General features: G+C 47.0%; 1 protein-coding gene across 2 annotated transcripts; it reads right to left on the bottom strand.

The window, feature by feature from the left end:
- Positions 1-204: 204 nt before the first annotated feature.
- dek (DEK proto-oncogene) lies at positions 205-15,033 on the bottom strand. Of its 2 annotated transcripts, none has more exons than XM_004572138.4 (12): positions 14,876-15,033; positions 13,919-14,072; positions 13,734-13,832; positions 13,535-13,644; positions 12,996-13,090; positions 12,112-12,241; positions 11,727-12,026; positions 11,489-11,611; positions 2,896-2,980; positions 2,317-2,459; positions 1,865-1,933; positions 205-531 (listed from the first exon to the last, which is right to left on the bottom strand). In XM_004572138.4, the coding sequence occupies exons 2-12, from the start codon at positions 14,040-14,042 to the stop codon at positions 520-522; spliced, it is 1,290 nt and encodes a 429-aa protein (XP_004572195.1). In that variant the 5' UTR covers positions 14,043-14,072; positions 14,876-15,033; the 3' UTR covers positions 205-519. The 2 variants fall into 2 exon arrangements, with proteins under 2 accessions (XP_004572195.1, XP_004572194.2); XM_004572137.4 differs by having other exon boundaries at positions 11,733-12,026.
- Positions 15,034-18,766: the final 3,733 nt, after the last annotated feature.

Below are 18,766 nucleotides of genomic sequence, written 5' to 3'. Positions count from 1 at the left end.
TCCTGTCTGCACTCTGTGTTTCCTCATTCTTAGTGACTCTGGAATTACTTCGGCCCTGAAACATGTCCAGGCTTTAAGTCCCTGAAACTAACGCCACGCAGCGCTGATGATCAGGTGGAGACTTCCTGTTCCTGAGTTTGAGGCTGCCGTTTCCTGTTTGGTGGCTGTGAGGAGTTGGTGGGTTAGAAAGCGCTCGGAGACGAGTTTGTTGAAAAAAGGTAGAATTTTAATCAAAGTTTTTCAGCACATCTCAGAAGATTCAAACGAGAACAAAACAACAGAAGAAAACTCGAGAAAAGCTTCGACTACGACAGAGTCCAGAGCTCGGCTCTCCCGGAGTCACGCTCTCTTTACTTCCTGTTCCTCAGACAAACAGCTTCTGCTCTGGACTCGACAGCGGGTGACACAACAGTGATGAGTTCACGTGAGAGCTCCACGCAGGAATAAAAAAAACGTATATAAAAGAGAAAGCAGACGTGGGGGGAGGAGCTGCTGGCCGAGGTCGTTCCCTTCCCGTCTTCATGTGATGAGCTGTGAGGAGAGAAAACACAGCTGAGGAACACCTGCAGGGTTCACCTGTGAGACCAGAGCACCCCAAACCCTCGCCGTTCCCATGATGCACCGCCGCGTGGCAGAGGCGGGGTCACCAAATGGCAGGGTCTGTGCTTTGATGGTTAAACGGCTGCAGTACTGTGCAAAGGTCTTGAGCCCACGTGTGTTAGAAGAGCTGTATGATTTCACACGTGTAAATACAGAGTTTGATTCTTCAGCTCAGCGCGAGGACGTGCAGGGTGACGCTACGCCGCTTCAGTAATGCTGAGGTCCTGTTCCTCAGACCTTCATCAGCGTTTCTTCCTGTGAGGCTCAAGACTTTTGCACAGTTCTGTACATGAACGTAAAGAAACAAAGTGAAAAACAACACATGACGGCGGTTTGTGAGCTTCCTGTTTGCAGACCAAACGGTGACAGCGAGCGAGGAGGGCGGGGTTTTGGTGGCGGCTCAGGTGGCTGCAGAATGAGAAACGCGTCCACACGCAGCAGCCAATCAAATGGTTTCTAACATGTGTGGTTTTGATAAACATGGTGACGCACCGACTCGCTTCCTGTTTTGGTTTTTAAAGAAACAGCAAGATGAAGCTGCTCTGAGAGGACCCTACTGGACATCAGCAAACCTTTTCCTCCTTACCTTTCACAATAAAAGCCCACAACAGACACTTCCTGCTGTCATTAAATACTGTACGTAATGTCTGTGATGTTCAAGTATTTATAGTCATTTGTAAAAGACTCGTTAATTGTGGTTTATCAAGAAAGATTTGGTGCATGGCTTTAATCTACAACTTCCTGTATGTGAGAAGCATTTCACCTCAACAGAAAGCAAACCTGACACGTTTCTATTCACCTGTAAATATTAACCTGACATCGAGGAGGACGGTAACCTGGGAATAAATCAGCTGATCTCCTGTTGGCTGATGAGCGGGGCTGGAGCTTCAGCAGGTAACACACAGGTGAGCAGTCAGGCTGCAGCCCCGCCTGCACCTGCTCATGTTTCACAATCACCGTGACGACCGCTCTGAAGTCTCTTTGTGTGCGTGTCGTCATGGGCTCCGTGTCAGTGTGTGCGACTGTAGCTCAGTTTATATTGTTGGACGACAATTACAGAGTAGGTAACGAGTATTCTGTGTAATAGAGTACTTGTTTTGAGGAATGACAAACATGTGACCCACAGCATGCAGCGACTGCTCAGAGATGAAGCCTGTGGCAGACACGCCTCTGACCTGCTGCTGCCCTTTACTGTGGACAGCAAAGCACTGCACTAATGTCCCCACACCATCAGGAAGAACAGCGTGTGTGTGTGTGTACTCACAGATTTGACGGTCTGTTTGATGAAGTCCTTCTTGGTGCTCAGGTCGTGCTCGGGGTACGTGTCAAACACCTGGAACAGAGTGTCACGCCTCACCGTCAGACAAACTGAGCTGTGACACGCACACACATGCACGCACGCACGCACGCACGCACGCACGCGCACACACACACGCGCACCCCCCTGACCCCCTCAGTCAGCTGGTTTACTTGTGGGGACCAACGTGTCCGTCCCCACAAGTCTGAGACAAAGTCTCACCCAAGTTACAGTTGGGTGAGGGTGAGCATTATGTCAGAGTTAGAGTACCGACACTGTGTGTGTGTGTGTGGGCAGGCCTTTTCTGGGCCCTCGAGCCACATGTTTGGACAGCTGCTGCAGCCTGAGGGTGACGCCCCCACCTGTCCACACTGCTCAGCATCTGTAACCATGGTAACACAAGAAGCAGGGAGACTGACCCTCTGGCAGATCTGCTTCATGGTCATCTCCTCCAGGTTGGCCTCCTTCAGCAGACTCTGCACCGTCTCCTTCAGCTGCTCGTCGCTCGGCCCCTTCTTCACCATCTTGATCAGCGGCTCGTCGTCGTCCGAGCTGTCCTCCGCTGCACGACAACGAGCCGCAGAAAAACACACGAAGAAGAAGAACAGGAGATTTACAGCCAGGTCTCTGACATCATCGTCCTCACTGTGGAGGTCGCTCCGAAACACGCAGTGGCCAATTCATTAGGAACTAAACTGACTCATATTCTGACCAATCAGGATGTTTTGGACGAGCCTGGGTAAACATCAGAACAGGAAGTCTTCGTCACACCTTCAGCTGCCTCGTTTCTGAGGGCTCTTATTTTGGTAACAAGGTTAACGGTTGTCACCTAAAGTCTCAGTGAGCACTTCGCTGTGAAACATAAATTTATGGTTTTTACCTGCAAACTGGGCGTTAAACTTTGAGCTACCTGGGTCGGACCCACACCTGGGATCAACATGAGCGTGACGCCACAGACCTCTGATCACAGGTCACACTGATCGATGAGACGAGCTCACCTGTGTTGTTCCTGCGGTGGCTGCTGCTGTCCGCCTTCTTCGTCTTGGCCGCAGGTTTGGCTGCAGCGGCTTTCTTCTTCCTGGGCTGGAAAAGAAATCATCATGTAACGTGGGCTGTATTCAGTGGTTAGAGGCAGCCGACACACTCAGCAGGACAGTCAAAAGCTTGCGACCATAGTGGCAGTGGGAATTCCACAGTGTTTGTCCTTTAATAAACGCCAACCTTACAAGCCCGACTGAACGGCTGCGGTCTCATCATACATGAAGCGAGCAGAGTTCATACAACCTGTAACGTTACGTTGAGTTAATGAGGTAAACACATGAGGTGTGCGAGCACGCTTCTCCCACACTCTACAGAGGGCACCCGTGACATCACTAAACATCAAATTAGGCTGTCTTAAGGAGACACCGCACTATTATGGCTGTTACAGCCGCCATCATCGACTCTGCAGAGCGAGAGGATGGTCACAGAGAGCTGCTGGAGGAGGATGTGGTCCAGGCGGTGGTTTCCGGGAACATCAGCCTGCATCTGGATGAAGACGTGTTTGTAACGTGAGGAAGCTTCAGCTGCGTCAATGAATGAATTTGATTGACAATAAATTGTGAATCAAACTTGCATTACAGTGTTGGACTAAGGTGCTCGTAAATCTGGGAGTAATATGGGTCCTAAACTCAGTCCTTTAAGGTCCCGAAGTCAAACAAACATCACTGAGAGTTAAAAACGGTCTAAATTCTTTCACCTTTAATAAAATGATCAGTGTTGCTGCTTTACCAGGTGGAACTATGAAGTTTAACATCCAGGCATCCATGAAAACAGGATTCATTACATTTAACTGAGTTAGAAGTTAGCAGGAAGTTAGCTCGCTAGTTTTGCTAGTTACCTAAACATGATATAGCATGTTCTGACAGAGATTTCTGAAAAAATTAAAACGTACAGCTCTGCTGTCACTTCCAACATAAATGAAGACAGAAAGCTAAACAGCAGTGACGTTTGTAGGGTTACTGAAGTTGGGCTAGCTGGTATATAATGATATACGAATGCTAGCGACACAGCTATGTTAGCATTACAAACACAGTGAAGCTGGAGGATGAACGCTAACTTTTTTCCACTCGATAAAAGTTAACGTGAGGGTTCCTGATGGTTAGAGACAAATGCAATCGCATAGCAGGATGCTGTAAACGGACCAAACTCATCAGGAGAACAACTGAGATAATCCATCCACAATACGAGGTTAGTCATTAATATACTGCAACAACATGGGAACAGAGCAGCTGCGAGAGAATTCAACATTAATAAATCAATGTTACAGAAATGGTAAATGGCCTGTATTTGTATAGTGCTTTCACTAGTCCCGCCTAGAGACCCCAAAGCGCTTTACACACCCAGTCATCCCAACACACAGTCACACACGGGTGGAGGCAGCTACAGTTGTAGCCAGAACCCGGGGCAGACTGACAGAAGTGAGGCTGCCATATCGCGCCATCGGCCCTTCTGACCACCACCAGTAGGCAACGGGTGAAGAGTCTTGCCCAAGTCAAAGGAGCTTGGAAAGAAAAGCGTCTGGACTTCTTTAAGTTGCTTGAAGACGTTTCACCTCTCATCCAAGAAGCTTCTTCAGTTCTAAGGTCAAATGGTGGAGAGTCCCAGATATAAACCTAGTGGGAGTTTCCCCCCACAGAGGGACAAAAGGACCCCCTGATGATCCTCTAATCACATGAGCCAAGGTGTGAAACTGGGTGTCGGTCCCAATCAGCCAGAGTTTCGGGTGTGTTCATTGTGAAACCTGGCCCCACCTTATCATGTGAATTCCTGAGGTCAGATGGCCCAGGATGTGAGTGGGCGTTAAGGCGTCTGGGAAGGATCTCAAAACTGGATTATAGATGGCAGAGAGTTGGTGTCGTAAACCCCGCCTCTGTTCAAAGATGGTCGCTCACAGTGGACATAGATGGCTTCTTTCACTCCTCTTTCAAACCATCTGTCCTCTCTGTCCAAAATGTGAACATTGGCATCCTCGAAAGAGTGACCTTTGACCTTTAGATGCAGATGGACTGCTGAGTCTTGTCCTGTGGAGGTGGCTCTTCTGTGTTGTGCCATGCGCTTGTGAAGTGGCTGTTTGGTCTCTCTGATGTAGAGGTCTGGGCATTCCTCGCTGCACTGTACAGCATACACCACATTGTTAAGTTTGTGTTTTGGTGTTTTGTCTTTCGGGTGAACCAGTTTCTGTCTGAGTGTGTTGCTGGGTCTGAAATACACTGGGATGTTGTGCTTGGAGAAAACTCTCCTGAGTTTCTCTGATACACCGGCTACATAGGGGATGACAATGTTGTTGCGTGTAGGGATGGGTATTGATAAGATTTTCACGATTCGATTCCATTTTCGATTCTGTTTATCGATTCTTTTTAAAAAAGGAGAACACTAAGGTCGATTAGCTCAGAACTTTGTTTTATATCTTCTCTTTGAACAAGATAGAAATTTAGGAGTAACATGGCCTTACAAACCCAGCAGTGAGATCTTAAGAGATCCAGCCTGCGGCTCTTCAATGGGGTGTCACAGGGTCCCCAGGAAAAAAACTGTAAATGTAAAATAATAAAATAAATATTCTTCTGTAGCAATAACAAAGTATAACATAAATTATTCTGCAGCAATTACACAAGAATATCCAGTAATGTCCCTGCCTACAATTAAGAACATTCACTTACTGAAAATCATCTGCTGTGGCAAACGGGTGCAAACCTTTGACCACAAACTGAGTCACTGCTCGGTGACGTTCGTCTATCCTGCCTGAAAGGAGACGCTACCGGCAGACTGCAGCGAGAACTGCCAGCATCTGAGCCAGACTCTGTCTCATCATGGTCACTAAATGCACAGTAATGGCAGGTTTGTAATAAGGCAGATCGCGCTAACATAATATGTTAGTTGATTATTTACCTGCCGCATTAACGGGAGAGGACGTGCAAACGTTACCGCTGCCCGTAAATGAAATCTCTACTTTGCAAGTATTGCAAGTTGCCCTGTTGTCATCCGTTCTCGTAAAGTGTAACCAAACTTTTGAGCGTTTGAGCCGCCGTGTTTCCTGCCAGGTAAATGATGCTCCGCAACGTGGTGACATCATTCGGGGCGACTGGAATTGATAAGAGAATCGTTTGCAAAAATGGCAAACAATTCCAAGGAACTGAAACAGTGGGAACCGGTTCTCAACAAGAACCGGTTTTCGATACCCATCCCTGGTTGCGTGGACATAGATGAAAGAAGCATCTATGTCCACTGTGAGCGACCATCTTTGAACAGAGGCGGGGTTTACGACACCAACTCTCTGCCATCTATAATCCAGTTTTGAGATCCTTCCCAGACACCTTAACGCCCACTCACATCCTGGGCCATCTGACCTCAGGAATTCGCATGATAAGGTGGGGCCAGGTTTCACAATGAACACACCCGAAACTCTGGCTGATTGGGACCCACACCCAGTTTTACACCTTGGCTCAGACGATTAGAGGATCATCAGGGGGTCCTTTTGTCCCTCTGTGGGGGGAAACTCCCACTAGGTTTATATCTGGGACTCTCCACCATTTGACCTTAGAACTGAAGAAGCTTCTCGGATGAGAGGTGAAACGTCTTCAAGCAACTCAAAGAAGTCCAGACGCTTTTCTTTCCAAGCTCCTTAGGCCTTCATCAATTGGCTTTGTTCAATGGTCATAACAATTCGCATATTAATGATCAAGGAACTGAGCTCCCACGCCATTGTTCATTCAGTGGTGCTGGTTTCAGTCATTGTGCAAATGTCCTGTTTATATGGTTGGGGAAACCTGCAGTCAGCTGAGACTGAAGAAGTCACCTGGATGAGTGACAAAACATTTCTCCCACTGAAAACGTCCAGATGAACAGAATCAACCTTTTGGGATTTCCTTACCTGGATGATTGAGCATGCATCAAGACACTGCACAGATTCATTTTCTAACATGCCTTTATTTGATTATTCATTCCCCAAATGCCATATATTTACTCGAGGACTTAAACTGAGCAGCACCTGTCATTATAAACAGGTGAAGCTTGGCTGATGCCGTGATGTCAGTGGAGATGGGAAAATTCTCACAGTGATCATGGATTTGGATACCTCTGTCGTAACCAAGATGCTGTGATGGACCTGGATGAAACATTTGACACCCTGCAACAGAACTGGTCTGTGACAAACCTGCAATGTTCAGCTGCTCACACCGGAGCAGACACCTGTCCCACAGGCTGATGCGAGTTTGAACATTTGCCCAAAATGCTTGTAACAGGGCAGCCCCTAGCGGCTGGAAAGACAGTGAGACAGACCAAGGCAAGTGTAGTGGAACAAAGTATTTATTTGCTATATGGCGCTCCTTACCACAATTAATTTGTCGAGCTTCTTCACAGCACAAAAATCCATCCTCTAATGACAACTGGCAGCCTTAAATATGTTCAGCTGTCACAGACTAAACCATTATTCCACTCTCAGGTAAATTCTTAAATCCCAACCTTCCACCACAGTATACAATATATCAATAAGAATAAATAAATACATAAATACATTTTCACATTTACATATTAATAAATACTTCACACTTTAATGTTACAATAAATTATCACAGACAGAAGCAGAGCAAATCAGGATGAAAGTCTCAGCCACGCTCTCCAGTGCCAAAGTCCCTCCATCCAACCTCACAATACAAGAAAAGAAGGCCGTCGCTTCCCTGAGCAAAGACCACAACATCACTGTTTTACCAGCTGATAAGGGAAGATGCACCGTGGTCCTAAACACTACAGATTACCACACAAAGATCACTACTCTCCTCAGTGACAACAATACCTACGAAGCCTTAAAGCGAGACCCCACAAGCAGCTAAAAAAAAGAAAGTTATAGCTTGCCTTCAAGACTTTGAAAAGGACAAAATCATTGACCGTCTTACATATCACCGCCTTTACCCAGGGGATGCCATACCCTGCGTCTATGGACTTCCTAAGATCCACAAGGAAGCTGTCCCACTCAGACCCATAGTCAGTAGCATAAACTCAGCCACTTATAACATTGCTAAACACCTTGCTACCATCCGTGCTCCTCTCGTGGGGAACACCCCACACCCCATCAAGAACTCCACCGACTTCACCGACAAGGTCCAGAAACTTACCCTGGATCCAGATGAAACCATGGTGTCCTTTGATGTAGTCTCTCTCTTCACTTGCATACCCACCACGGAGGCCATGGAGACTGTCAGAAAACGACTACAAGAAGACAGCTCCTTGGAGGACAGGACCAACTTCAACCCCGATCAGATCTGCACACTGTTAGACCTCTGCCTCACCACTACATACTTCAAATACAACGAAAGCTTCTACAGACAAAAACATGGCTGCGCCATGGACTCCCCCGTGTCACCTATTGTAGCAACCTTTACATGGAGGAAGTGGAAAGGAAGGCTCTTGGCTCTTTCAAAGGAAGAGTACCCAGCCACTGGTACAGATATGTAGACGACACCTGGGTCAAAATCAAGACACAAGAAGTGGAATCCTTCACTGCGCACATTAACGCTGTGGATAAAAACATCAAGTTCACCAGGGAAGACACAAAGGACGACTGTTTGCCTTTCCTGGACTGCGCTGTGCACATTGAAGAGAACGGCAACCTCAACATCGAAGTTTACCGGAAGCCCACACACACGGACCAGTACCTCCTCTTTGACTCCCATCACCCTCTGGAACACAAACTTGGAGTAATCAGGACCCTACACCACCGGGCAGAACATGTTCCCTCTAAGCCTGAAGGGGAAAAGAAGGAACACACACATGTAAAGGAAGCACTATCCTAAATGGGCGTTCTTAAAGTCAGCAAAGAGGCACAGAAAAGAAGACCAGACACCAGCGAGGGAGGATAAGAAGGACAGACGCAACAACATTGTCATCCCCTATGTAGCCGGTGTATCAGAGAAACTCAGGAGAGTTTTCTCCAAGCATGACATCCCAGTGCATTTCAGACCCAGCAACACGCTCAGACAAAAACTGGTTCACCCGAAAGACAAAACGCCAAAACACAAACTTAACAATGTGGTGTTTGCTGTACAGTGCAGCGAGGAATGCTCAGACCTCTACATTGGAGAGACCAAACAGCCACTTCACAAGCGCATGGCACAACACAGAAGAGCCACCTCCACAGGACAAGACTCAGCAGTCCATCTGCATCTAAAGGTCAAAGGTCACTCTTTCGAGAATGCCAATGTTCACATTTTGGACAGAGAGGACAGATGGTTTGAAAGAGGAGTGAAAGAAGCATCTAAGTCCACTGTGAGCGACCATCTTTGAACAGAGGCGGGGTTTACGACACCAACTCTCTGCCATCTATAATCCAGTTTTGAGATCCTTCCCAGACGCCTTAACGCCCACTCACATCCTGGGCCATCTGACCTCAGGAATTCACATGATAAGGTGGGGCCAGGTTTCACAATGAACACACCCGAAACCCTGGCTGATTGGGACCCACGCCCAGTTTCCCACCTTGGCTCAGGCGATTAGAGGATCATCAGGGGGTCCTTTTGTCCCTCTGTGGGGGGAAACTCCCACTAGGTTTATATCTGGGACTCTCCACCATTTGACCTTAGAACTGAAGAAGCTTCTCGGATGAGAGGTGAAACGTCTTCAAGCAACTTAAAGAAGTCCAGACGCTTTTCTTTCCAAGCTCCTTTGACTACGATGACTGAGAACCTTCACAGACAGTCAATGGTCAATGGTAACTTTATTGTCCCTGATGGGAAATTGATTCGCAGTATGTCAAAACAAACAAACATACAACCAACACATCACGTACACTCATTAAAAAAATTCTATAATATAATATAAGCCTGATAAAACAACCTAGATATTCCATCGAAAAAAGTGCAATGGCAACAACACTTACAATTTAGTGTTGTTAATTAAGATAATAGCACTAGGTACAAACGACAATTTGTGTCGCTTTGTCTTCACTGCAGTCATTTTATAACGACGACCTGATGGAAGCAGTTGAAAATCGTTAAAGAGAGGATGATCTGAGCACAACAGGACAGAAGTTGCCTTCCTCAGCACCTGCCTGTTATAAAAGTCCACAAGCTGGACCTGAGACCTCCCTGAAATCTTGCCCGCCACTTTAACCAGATTGTTAAGTCTGGTCTTATTATTCAGGGACATATTACCGTACCAAGCAATGATACAGAAAGTTAAAACAGATTCAATAAAACTTTTATAAAAGAGAGTCATCATTTCAGATGAAACATTAAAACCTCTCAACCTCCTTAAAAAGTCTTTGTTGGGCCTTTTTCACTGTAGCAGCAAGATGTGACTCAAAGGACAGAGTCTTATCAAGAACAACCCCCAAGTACTTGTAACTATCCACCATTTCAATGGCTGCACCATTTACCACTGTAAGCGCAGGATGAGGGGATGACTTCCTGAAATCTATAACCATGTCCTTGGTTTTCAAGGTGTTAATCATTAAGAAGGACTGATCACACCATGAAACAAACTCCTCCACAACAGGCCCATGGGAATCCTCTTCACCATGAAGGAGGCTTACAATGACTGTGTCATCTGCATATTTGATGAAATGCCTGTTGGCCTGTGTACTGCGACAGTCATTAGTGTACAAAATATACAAAAGAGGAGAGAGACAGCAACCTTGTGGTGAGCCAGTGGAAGAGTTCAGCTGTTTGGAAAAACAGCCGTTTATTCTCACACACTGTGATCTATCAGTTAAGAAGTCTAAGATCCAACCAACGAGATTAAAATTGCCCAAGGACACAACGACCGAGACTGTCCGAGCCGGGGCTCAAACCGGCCACCTTCTGATTACAAGACAAACTCCCAACTCTTGAGCCACGACCCTCCAGAAGTGGAGGAAGCAAGAAGAAAAAAAAAAAAAGAAGGGGCAGGGATAGCTCAGTAGGTAGAGTGGTGGCCCCATGATCGGAAGGTCGGGGGTTCGACTCCACTGAACGGCTACCCTGAGGTACCCCTGAGCAAGGTACCGTCCCTACACACTGCTCCCCGGGCGCTGCACTGGTGGCTGCCCACTGCTTCACTGGGTGAATGGGTTAAATGCAGAGGAACTATTTCCCTATGGGGACTAACACGCACACTTTAAAAAAAAAGAATGAGTTGAATATAGTTTGATTTATCTGACTGCTTTGTTTCCCTTGATGTGTCTTATAATCCCGTGCACCTTATGGTCCGAAAAATACATATTTGACTTTTTTATTTGGCTCACTGCAGTTTAATGTTGCAAAGCTCCTCTTTTTAACTTCAGTGGATGTTGTACATGGTTATGCTCAGGATATGTCAGCCCATTTCTACTGGAAATGCCTTTTGGTTAAACTTTCAGCAAAGAATTTGCATTTGCACTGTTAAATGTTTATATAGCTTTAATGTACATAAAACAGCTGCTTGTTTAAGTGAAAATAAATGGATGGGGTTTTGCACTAGTAAAGTTGTGGAGTTGTATTTTGTCTCGCATCAATTACATCGTCAGTTATATCGTTATCGCAAATTTTCAAATTTATATCATGATACATATTTTTGGCCATATCGCCCTGCTCGCGTGTTTACCTTCTCATCTGCATCGCTGTCTGACTCAGACTCATCTGAAACTTCCTTCTTTGATCGCTTTTTGGGAAGACCCGTCTTCTTCGCTGGTGTCCGTGCTCGCTTACTCCCTCTGCTGGACTTGGACTGGAACACACACACACACACACACACACACACACACACACACACACACACACAGGTCAGACCGTTTCCTGTCAGCTGATCATCTTCTGCTCCACCTGCTTCACTCTGTGCTCACCACCACCTCCTCCGCAGACTCCTCAGACTTGTCAGACTGCTCCTCCTCCTCTTTCTCTGACGGTTTTTCCTCAGCGTCTGATCCTTCCGCCTCCGCCGAAGCTCCCGCCTTCTCGTCTTCCTCATCGTCGTCTTCGTCGCTGCTCGAGTCCATGACGATGGCTTTGGACTTGCTTCCTGTTTTGGACTTCTTGGGGCTGGACGACGAGCTGGCGGTTTTGGTTTTGTTCTTCTTCTTCACCATCGGGTCGTCGCCCGACAGCTTCTTCTTCGATTTCCTCTTCTTCTTCACTAGCAGCCGCTGCCGAAGGTCAGAGGACACGTTTAATAAAAACTGAAAAGCTCAGGTCCAGGAGAGTCTCGGCGCCACAGGTAGCTCAGCTCACCTTGCCACTGTTCTTCGGTGCAGTGAGGAAGGTCAGGATTCGGTCCACCAGGTCCGAGTGGGTTCCTTTCTTCTCCAGATCCAGCACGCTGCAGACCACCTTCAGCTTGCTGTTTGTGAAGTTTGAGTTCCTGCACGGAGAGAGTCAGCGGTTAGCCAGAGAACGAGCTTCATCGTGGACAGATGAAGGTTTCACGAACACGGCAAAAGGTTTTTAATCGATCTTGCTGCCCGCCGCGTTAAAGTCCGACGCTCAGAGGTCACCGCTCCATGCGACGGCTCCCCGGCTCTGAGCGCGCTCAGAGGTCACCGCTCCATGCGACGGCTCCCCGGCTCTGAGCGCGCTCAGACACGCAGCTGAAGACGTCCGAGTGGGTGTTTGCTGAGGATGGTGTGACGCAGAGCAGGAGTCTGCTCTGTGGACTCCTCTGTAGTCATCACTGGGGGGTACAGTGGTAGTACTGCAGTAATACATCACATATTCATGTTTGATATGACGTGGTAATAAAAACGCCCTGTCAGACTGGCGACCTGTCCAGGTGTACTCTGCCTCTCACCCAATGGTTACTGGGGATAGGCTCCGCCCCCCCAGAGGATGGATGGAGCTTTGTGGACACACGGATCAGGTGATAAGTCACAGGTCACGTGTCTGAGACTCCGTGTTTGATTTGGTAGTTTTAAACTCATAAATCACGTCTCCAGCTGGAATCGAACCAGCAACCCTTTGTTTGAATGAAGGTCAGCAGGTCGTTTAAACGGCATTATCCGTGGGGCGTCCCGCCCAAGCACACGAATCCCCACCTCCTGTAAACGCACCGAGCGCTGCGTGACCTCTGACCTTCTGTCTGTAGGTTACCATCATGGAAATACTGAGCGCACACTTACTTGAGAAGCTTTTCCCGTTTTTTGGCAAACTGCTCGCTGTCGGCATCAAAGGCGAAGCCGTTGAACAGCCGCAGGTTCTTCTTTATCAACGCCATCTGAAAAAGAAGGAACAGCGCTCAGAGTCAGCCCGATCACCTGACACGGTCAGCACACAGGTCAGAGCGCCGTGGGGCCACGTCCCCTCAGGGCGCGCACGCTGCTCGGCAGCAGACCGGACGTTTCACCGATGCAGAGATCGTCGTTACGGTTTTGTTCACGTCTCCTTTGTCCTGCGTTTAGAGGATCTGACCCACACGGACATTCCCGCTCAGACATCTTTACTTGTTTCAGTACTAAAAAGTTCCTCTCACAGTCGGCAGTTTCAGTTTGGACCACACTGACTGAAACACAGCGCGAACGTGTTTGCTGCCAACTCGTGGGCAGAGGTCCTCTCAGATACAGCAGCAGGTGGCAGGAAGTAGAACCCCCTCAGCGGGATTTACTCTGAGTAATCTGGCTTTTAAAACCGATTTCTGTTTTGTGTGTTTAAACGTTCCCACCTTCCCAGGTCTGTCGAACAGGATGGCGTGCAGAGGTTTCAGGTCAGCCGGCTTCATCTTGGTGATTTGGTAGCTGGTGCGAGGAATGTCTCCCAATTTATCGCCGCTGCCTGAAAACGACAGAGACGAACAGCAGCAGTGTTCAGACACGTACACGTCACGCTGAGACCAGTGGAGGCCACGGCCCATCGTCGCTCACCGTCTCCGATCTTGAGCTTCTCTCTTTGTTTCGGCACCTGGAAGTCGAGCCTCTCCACAGTCTTCTTTGCCCGTTTCCCTTCGATGATTTCTCCCACAACTGCGACCAAAACAAACTCAAACATAAATCACTGGTCTGAGCCAGCCCACAGGCCCGACCCCCTCACGCCGTCTGATCCCCGTTACCTGAGATTTTGGAGCCTCTTATTTTGGGACTCGTCTGGTCCTCCTGTGACAGTTCCTGCTGGTCCTCCACCTCCTCCTCAGACACCGCGGAGCTGTCCATTGCCCCCTCCGCTGCGTCACTCATGTCTGACCTGTTGCCGACACTCCACGAATCCTAGGGGCAAGAAACAAACACACACCAGCGGGCATGTGGTCAGGATTCTTCCTCCCGGACTAATCAGAAGCAGTACACTGCCATCACACACATGAGGCTGTGAGAGGTGTGTGCTGCCATGTGTGTAACTGAAGACATGCCCAAGTTTTCTTTGAGCAGTCAGAGCATCTGCATCAAAATCAAACCCAGAGAGAAGAAACTAACACACAGTGAGTGGAGACATGAGCCGAAAGGTCCGCTGACTCCATCACGTTGGCACTTGCAATCTGTCACTCCTGTTTTACCTGGCAGGTGCGTCTCTTTGTAAAATCTGCTGAATTCTGAACCGAGTCTGGCAGCGCGGGTGCTAGCCATCAATGCCTGGAGCCCAGTTTAACTTTACTGTGAATGTTCGCTGAATGAAACGCGGGCAGGTGTGTGCGCAGGCGCTCGTGTGGAACACTCAGGTTTGACTCTGGGGTTTTTTTGCGGGCTTTTGTTTGTTTCTTCGCTCTTTGCGGATTCTTGGCGCGCAGTTAGCTAACAGGCTGAGCGCTACCCGGCAGCTTCCTCCCTCCTCGCCGCCGAGCCCGCTGACCTGGCGGTCACCTGTGCGCAGACGGTCCGCAAGTGAATGGAAAACGTGAACCTGCCGTTACCGTTTATCGGCGGACGGCTGCAGCTAGCACCGCGTGCTAACGCCGCCGTTAGTCGCTCAACAGTCACCGAGCCATAACCCGCCGATAAACCGGCCCGGAGCAGCCGCACACGAGCCTCCGGAATCCCGCGGAGAAACAGTGGATCAACAGCTGAGAAACACTCACCTGCTCCCGAAACTGCGCGCGAGCCGCCGATCACCTGTCAGCTCTGTTTTTGATTTTGTAATGGCGGTTTCTCTACGGGGCGGGGACTCATGCGCAGGCGACCACCGATTGGATCTCTCTCCGATGACGTAAAACCCGTTGCGTCCTTAAAGGGAAGCGAACCCGGGTGACGTCGCGTTGCCGCCCCCTGTGTTCACACTGCAGTACTACAGGCAGGAAAAAAAGGATTAAGACAACGATCAACTAAAACTGCAATAAAAAGGAGAAAAATATTTCAATCGAAGAAATGAAATAAAAAGAACAAAGCAAGACTCCTTATTTATAAAAACTACAAGTGCTGAACACCTCAAAGACTAAATCAACAAAAACAAATATACTGCTGTTAATGTTCGTCCTGCTGGTAATGAAATGATGGATTACTGCCTCAAAGGAGACAAAGATGTCACCTCATGAGAGAGAAACTGCGTTTATCTCACATTTATTATATTTAATAAGGATAAAAGTTTGTCTCGGGTCGTTTATTACTGTCGCTGTCTGACTTTTACCCCCAGCATCAAAAATGAATTACAAAAGTGACAGAAACATTCAAACGTCTTCATGAAAGTAACTCATGCAGACCAAACGAAACCAGGAGGACAAAGTCTGGCTTAACCGAACCAAAAGGAATTCGCTTTAATGAAAATGCAACGCCGATCGGAATAATGGAGGATAGTTTCAGCTGGTAGCTCCACATCTGTCACAGCTGCCCCGCTTCCCTGTACTGTTCGATCCCCGGCAGGTTGGAGGGTCGAACCGTTGACTGCAGGACGCCGTGAATCACATCACATGATGTGAACCATCGCAGCAGCTTTGACACTGCCGACGTCACACAGTCTGATCATTTTAAGTAATAAAAATTAATCAAATTGGATTAATTTAATACGATTTAAACACACGAACGACAGAGCACAGGTGAGCACTATCACAGCAGGTGAGGACAGATTGGGCGGGGCCACCTTACAGAGGAGGGAAAGACTTGACAGGCTATAAGAGTAAAAAGAACCAGAACCCAAAAGAGGAACCAGAACCTAAAAACAGAGATCAGGACCCCAAAACAGGAACCTCTCAGGCCGACACAAAGCTGCTGTAAACGAGTCCAAGAATGAATCTGAATCATTTAAAAACAACAACACGTCTGAAAATAAAAAGTGCCTTTAATCATTTCCCCTCCCTCCTTTTCCTCACAGCAGCACAAATTACGAACTGGAACTTTTTATGGCCCAGAAAGACGAGGGCTCTGCAGCGCCACCGTCTGTCAGTCCTGACAGGAAATGTATGCGAAGAGTTTCAAATTAAAACCGTGACTGTGAGCACGCTCAGTCTGCAGCTTCATGACATGAAACCATCAGCACACAGCAAACCCAGCATGCCCAAGTTAACACTGACAGATTTGATTTCAACATTAAAGCGTCTATATGGGTCCACACCATGAGCGTTAATTTAACTCTTTTTGGAGAGTTTTTAACTCTGATTTAAAACCAAATCTGTCTGGAGTTGATCATTTAACACTTGTTAATGCTAACTAGGTGTTAAGAGTTTATATATTAACTCTCACAGAGTGTTTTATTTTAACTACATCGGAGTTATCTTCCAATTCATTGTAAAACTTCTGAAATTTTACAAATTCCTTTGGAAACAAACGTTTATTAAAAAGAGGCCATGTTTTTCTGAATAACCTTTGTTTTGAACTGTGCACCAGTGTACATGCTCTGACTTTCATTAGAATATTGTTTATCAAAGGGACATATGTGAGCTGGCAGTGCAAACAGCACGCTCATTACTCTTTTCTTCAGTACAATATGAACGTCCTCCCTTCATCACTTTGTGGAGCTCCAACTCCCCCCATATCCCACCTTCCCAAGCATATCCTGTGTGCAGAGTCAATAAAAGTTAATTGTGTACTAATTAATTGCAGCACAGTACAAAAAAAAAAAAGAATAATTTCTGAGTAACACGTGGTTTGTATTTTCCCAAAAGACAGTTCCAGATACGAATCCATTGCCCATATTTAAAGCCAATATCAGAACAGGTTTGTTAACATGGTGCTCTCTCAAACAACCGAAGAACACAGACAACAGTTAATGCTGAACTACATATAAAACAGTCTGTTTCATTTTGACCTAAACCGTGTGCACAAAACTCTGCAGGGATGTCGACCCACAGTCAGCGCTTCTGCTGTTTGCTACGTCGGTTTGGTGGTTTTCAGGCTTCACGTAGCATCATTATGTCAACAATCTAAACATTGTTTTAGGTGTAATTGAGCCAAAACCTGACTGAATATTCATATACAAGCTGTTTTCCAAGGCTATAGTGTTTGGCTGCAAACAACAGATTTCACCGAGCAGCGAGGCTAATGCCTTTCACGCCGCTTTGTCTCAACTCAAAAAAAGTCACAAAAGTAAAAGAAAGTAATAATAATTAAAACAATCTCAGAAAAAAATGACTTACCAAGCATGGCAGACAACTCAGAAATCTGTAGAGCAAAATGTTCTGAAACGGCTTCACTTTCGTGCTGGGGCCGGAGTCTGTGCATTTACTATTAGTGTCATAGCCCCTTTAGGAGTTCAGAGTTCAGAGGTCAAGAGTTCACGCTTCCATTGTAACGCCTCCAGATTTGATATAGAAACACTCGATTTTAACAGTATTATTTTACACCTCAGACTTACGTCTAAAGACTGTAACTGTCAAATTAAAGTACGAACACCAACATATTTAACACTTTTGAATTTGCTATGCAGGTCATTTCCAGGCCGGACACATGGTGGCGCTGTGGCAGCAGCGTCTGTGAGGCTCACAAAAGTGGAGCACGTTTTTATTCTCGGGCTCAGTCGCACTGTTGCCTAGCAACAGCAGCAGCATCTCAGAGAGAGGGGCGTCCTGTATGGAGGGTGATTAATGCCGCGTATGGCTGCACACCAGCTCGCTCTCGTTATTATCAAGTTTCACACTTTGGATGTTTGTCTTCATCTCTGTAGACGGGAACAGGGTGGTTGCTGCTCCGCCTTTTCCTCTTCACCCCACACAGTGGGCAGAGTCAACTGTCCAATCAGAATTCAAAGCAAAACTGTAAAAAACATGAATTCTGCCTGCAGGGAATGAAGTAATCAGATTACACTGCAGGCAGATTTGTTACTGACGGAAGCCTCGTGGTGTCAGAGTGAAGCACACCGAGAATGATTAAGAAATAAAACTTTATGTAAATGCCACTTTGACTTATAAAGCCAGCAAACGCGTGTGAGCCCAGCCGAGTGTTTTACACCTGAAACGGTGAGTACACATTCTTTATGCTTCGTGTTCGAGGTAGACTGTTTTTACCTATAATAATTATTTTAACACTGAATATATGAGCTGAATGCGCGAATCTAGTCTATAAACAACAAAGAGTTTCAGGGCCAAATTAAGAAAAACATAATAATGAGTCAGTGCAACAAACCGATCAGCCGTCCTGCGATACAACACCCGTCCTCTTACTGCTCCAGGCCCTCGATGACCTCACAGCTGTTCAAATCCACTGTTCCACGATTTCCTGTGTGAGCAGCTTCTGCAGTGTCTGTGCAGCGTTCTCACGCTGATCACCATCCTGCGTCTTTGAGCTGAAACACAAATCACGTTCTTCCTTTAACCATCCTGAAGTACGACCTCACAGTTTGTCCTGAAACAACAGCTGTAATCTGCACAGATCATTTGTTTTCTTCATGTTTCCATGATACTCAGTCCTGATACTCAGTCCTGATACTCAGCCATGATACTCAGCCATGATACTCAATCCTGATACTCAGTCCTGATACTCAGCGACGATACTCAGTCCTGATACTCAGCCATGATACTCAGCCACGATACTCAGTCCTGATA

The sequence above is a fragment of the Maylandia zebra genome, linkage group LG1 (assembly GCF_041146795.1).
Source record: "Maylandia zebra isolate NMK-2024a linkage group LG1, Mzebra_GT3a, whole genome shotgun sequence".
NCBI lineage: Eukaryota > Metazoa > Chordata > Actinopteri > Cichliformes > Cichlidae > Maylandia > Maylandia zebra.
This window is presented reverse-complemented; position numbering and strand designations above follow the sequence as displayed.